The 4559-nt window shown below is 57.2% G+C and overlaps 1 protein-coding gene across 1 annotated transcript; it reads left to right on the top strand.

Annotated features, from left to right (window-relative positions):
• The first annotated feature begins 560 nt into the window (after positions 1-560).
• On the top strand, positions 561-4157 carry LOC123465507 (CMRF35-like molecule 6). The gene is made up of 4 exons (XM_045164692.1): positions 561-766; positions 1107-1267; positions 2585-2708; positions 4025-4157. The coding sequence occupies exons 1-4, from the start codon at positions 561-563 to the stop codon at positions 4155-4157; spliced, it is 624 nt and encodes a 207-aa protein (XP_045020627.1).
• The last annotated feature ends 402 nt before the right edge of the window (positions 4158-4559 follow it).

Below are 4559 nucleotides of genomic sequence, written 5' to 3'. Positions count from 1 at the left end.
AGGGGCAGGACTGGGTGGCTGCCTTCAGCTCTGCTGCTGCTCCAGCTCCCAGGTAGGTGGCTCAGCCCTTCCTGGGGGAGGGGAGGGGCAGGGCTGGAGCTGGGTGAGTGGGGGGCCAGGAGAGGGGGGTGGGGAGAAGGTTCCAGAAGGGGCTGCCACCTGTCTCAGCAGTGAGCAGGAGGTTCAGGGCGCGAAGCAGGTGAGGCTGGTCCACTGTGCTGGTGGGAGGGGGCGCCTGTGAGGGTCAAACCTCAACAGTCACAGTCAGAGATGACCTCTTGGGGCACCACACACACACACACACACACCCTGAGTTTTTCTGTCTCCACGAAATCCTCTCCTCTGTGAGGAGGGACCTCCTTCCCCCTTCTTCCACCCCTGGGTCTGAGGAAGGGCCTGCCTCCTGCCTTGGCCTCCTCCAGACCCCACGGGCCCTCGATGGACCTGCATCCAGGGCTCCCCAGACCCAGACTCACTCGATGGAGTTGGACTCGGTTGTGTTTTACAGGCTGTTTGTCCCTGAGTGGCCCCCGAAGCGTGACAGGCATCGTGGGGGATCCATGAGCGTGGAGTGTGAGTACCAGGAGGCGTTCGTGGATGACATCAAATACTGGTGCAAACACCCGTGTATGTCACCATGGAGGATTGTGGAGACCAGAGAGTCAGAGAGAGAAATGAGGAGGGGCCGCGTGTCCATCAGAGACCGTCCTGCAAGCCTCACCTTCACAGTGACCTTGGAGAGCCTCAGAGAGGAGGATGTGGGAACGTACGGATGTGGGATCTATGTGCCACTTTCACGTGACCCCACCCTCCAGGTGGAGGTGTCTGTGATCCCAGGTGAGCCTGAGACGCCAGCTCTAGGGCTGCTGACATACCTGGGACCCTGACCCTCAGGAAGGACCTGGAGCGGAGGGTGTCGTGGGATCAGTGATCAGGACCCAGGCTCTGAGTGGTCGGCAGGCACACAGCACACGTCCACCTCTGGTTCTTCGAGACCTCCTCTGTGTCCACCCCTGACACACCCTCACACCTGAAGCTCTCCTGAGAGGAAATGGAGGGGGAGACGCCCTGAATCTGGGGGCCTGATGCCTTGCCGTCTTCACAAGGGTCAGGTTCACTCTGAAGGTGACCCTGTGTCTATTCCTGGACTTCTCTGGCCAGCCCTATGGGGCGGGGACCAGCAGGGCCAGCAGAGGGCATTGCAGTGTCGTGGAGGGCTCCTGGGGCCCCAGCTTCGCAGTGGTGGTCCTGGGGGTCTGCAGAAGCCGTGAGAGGGGGGAGGCGGAGTCCCGGAGCCCACGTGGAGCCTTGGATGCTTTGGAGACCCCTCCCCACTCCAGCCTGACCTTGCCTATCCCTCTTCCTCCGGCACCTGGCACCCAAGGAGGAAACCCAGAGGAGCCCGTTAGGCAGAGAAGGATGAGGAACAGGGCTCTTAGGAGGTGTTATGGCCCTCAGTGGACCGCCACGTGCTGCAAATGAATCTTTAAACTTTTCTCTCTTTCTCTTTGGCTGTGCTGGGTCTTGGTTGCTGCACGTGGGCCTTCTCTGGTTGCAGCAAGCAGGGCCTGCTCTTTGCTGTGGCGCTCGGCTTCTCACTGTGGCGGCTTCTCCTGCTGCGGAGCACGGGCTCTAGAGCCTGGGCTCAGTTGTTGTTTATGCCTAGTGGCGTGTGGGATCTTCCCAGACCAAGGATTGGACCTACGTCCCCTGCATTGGAAGGCAGATTCTTTGCCACTGGACCACTAGAGAATCCCCAATAAGTCTTCTTTAACAGAAGGCTGCTCTGGTTTCCTAAGAACCCAGTCACGATACTCTGTCCATATATTCGCTTTCTCCCCTGACTTCTTGTTCTGAGGTTGTGCCCGGTTCCCCTGAGTTCCTTCCTGTTGGTTGTTGCTTCTCTCTCACGAGGGAGGTTTCCTTTGTATGTTTCTGTTTACAAGAAAGGAACCCAGAGTTTACTGGCTCCGCAGGGTGTGTCAGGGAAGGGTTCTGTCCACTTACCTCAGCAGAGGCCACATTTCACGGGGTCCACCAGGTTGATATCTCTCTAGATCTTTCTGGTCATGCCCTCCCACGGAGAGGACTGCCTGGGGCCCTGGGCCTGGCTGACAGATGATACAGGGTCTCCTGATTCAGCTCAGAGTCAGCTGCAGGACTTTGCATTTGAGCTTCGCTCCAGCCACTCCCCTTGCCCGTCACTGTCTGCCCCGTCTCTCTGTGTTAATCCCTAAAGAAAACGTGTCACCCCGTTTGTCCCGTGGCAGGGTGGACCAGGAGGACAGAGGTGTGGCTGTGCCAGGGGATGATCTGGAGCCAAGTGCCCTCTCCACACTCTCAGATCCCCCGGGGAGCAGGGCCATATACCTCTGACAGTGCCCACCTGGGCAGGGGACATCTGGAGAGGGGTAGGGAGGGGGGCCCAGGGTGTTGTTCAGGCCTGGGTGTGGCCAGGAGGGTGGTGGACACAGCACATCCATCCAGATGTTGTGAGTGACCTTGACTGTGAGTCAGAACCACACTGGGACAGAGCGGGGTACCCAGGGGGTGAAACGAAGCCTGATTTGTGTTTCTCCCTCAGTCTCTATGACAGCCACCAGCCCCAAGAGGTCCACAAGCACCCCTGAGTCTCCCACTACCTTGGCAGTGCCCACCTGGAGCGCAGTGTCCGGGCAGGAGGCCCCTGATCCCAGCCAAGCGCATCGGTAATGGACCCCCATCCCAGGACATCTCACCTGGGTGATTTCTAGGTGAGACTGGGGAATAATAGGCAAGTCTTCCTTCACCAAGGACCCTAACTTTTTCAACAAATTCTGTAACAAGCAGTAAAGGTCCTACTAAGTGCCAGGAGCTCTCGTTGACTTGGGATCCAGCACCAAAGCACACAGACACAGTCCTGCCCGGACAGAGCCGTGTTCTAAGCGGCGATTCACACAGTGAGCAGATCGGCACGTCGGTTGTGTAAATACACCATTCACTGATGACTGCTTGGAGGAAAATGCCACCTGTGGAGGGGCCAGCATGTGTGGGAGGGTGGTGGAGTTTGCTGGTTAAAACACAATGATGAGAGGGCCCCTAATTGATTACAGACGCTTGAATGGAGGCCTGCAGGATCTGGGAGCCAGGCATGCCGGGATCCTCAGAAATGAGGCACCAGGCACAAGGGGGGCAGGCTGAACAAAAGGCCCCCAGCCCAGGGCAGGGCAGGAACAGATGCTCTGGGCGTTGGTGACCCCTCTGTCCCCTGGAGCCCTGGTCATCTGTATCATCTTGCTGAAGAGCCCTGGCCTCTGAGGGTGCAGAGCTGCGGGGATCACTCTTTCATCAGCCAAGGACTTTGAAGGACTGGAGCTTTGGAGACCCTGGGCAGGTACCAACTGCTCACTGAATAAGACGGAACAGTCCCTGCTCTCAAGGTGGCTGTGCTCTATTGGCTAGCAGACGTCAACCAAGTCTCCCCAGTATTGGGTTCTGCACCCTAGACTGCAAAACCCCCACCTGAGGAGTGTGTTAGTTTTTCACTCATGTCTGACTCTTTGTGACCCCCACGGACTGTAGCCCACCAGGTTCCTCTGTCCATGGGATTCTCCAGGCAGGAATACTGGAGTGGGTAGCCATTCTCTTCTTGAGGGGATCTTCCTGACCCAGGGATCGAACCTGGGTCTCTCCTGTACCATACGCAGATTCTCTACCCTCTGAGCTGCTGGGGAAGCCCCCATGAGGAGGGCTCAAATAGAAATCCTCCTAATGCCCAGGTTCCCTTTGGATCTCCAGTCTCCCTCACATGGTTCTCATGGCTGCATCCACCCTTATGTCCACAGTCCTAAGTCTCAGGGGCAATTCTTGAAGATCAGGGTCCAAAGTCCTTCAGGTGGGGCTGCTCTGTGTCGGGTTGATCCTTGTATAGATTCTTGTAGCCACAGAACCTGGACGCGGGGCAAGCAAGGTGGAGACACCAGGGCCTCCCCGAGGATGCTGCTCACTCTCCGTCCCCGTGTCCCCCTTGGCCCCTGCTGGGCAGCGTCCACTTCCTGCTCCTGGTCTTCCTGAAGGTGCCCGTGCTCCTGGGCATGCTCCGTGCTGCCCTCTGGGTCAACAGGCCTCTGAGGAGCTCTGCGGACAGACAGAGTCAGTCCATTTACAAGAACTGGTAGCCCCCATGTTCATCGTGTCGTCTTCGATGATGCAGTCGGACCACTGGATGGAAATGACCTTCTGTCCATCTGTCCTGTATCACCCTCTACCTCTCTTTCAGAATACTGTGTTTGTAGATTTCCTTGTAGCTTTTTTTCCTTGCCCATAATTCTCTAAAACCAAAAGCATACCTCCTCAATAGGTGCTTCTGAACTGTAACTACAGCTCAATATCGAGTACAGAGCTTCCAGCTCATCCGCGGAGCATCATTCATGCACTGAACTCTCCGGCGCTCTCTCTGCAGTCTTCAAACCCCAGGAGTGTGGGAATCCTGCTTTTGGGTCTGTGTTGATGGATCCAGGCAGTTCCATGGTTTCCCACATGATCCGTGCTACCATAATCACCCACCGTCCACAGGTCTC

This window comes from Bubalus bubalis, chromosome 3 (assembly GCF_019923935.1).
Source record: "Bubalus bubalis isolate 160015118507 breed Murrah chromosome 3, NDDB_SH_1, whole genome shotgun sequence".
Classification (NCBI taxonomy): Eukaryota; Metazoa; Chordata; class Mammalia; order Artiodactyla; family Bovidae; genus Bubalus; species Bubalus bubalis.
Note: the sequence above shows the minus strand (reverse complement) of the source record. Positions and strands in the feature narration are given on the sequence as shown.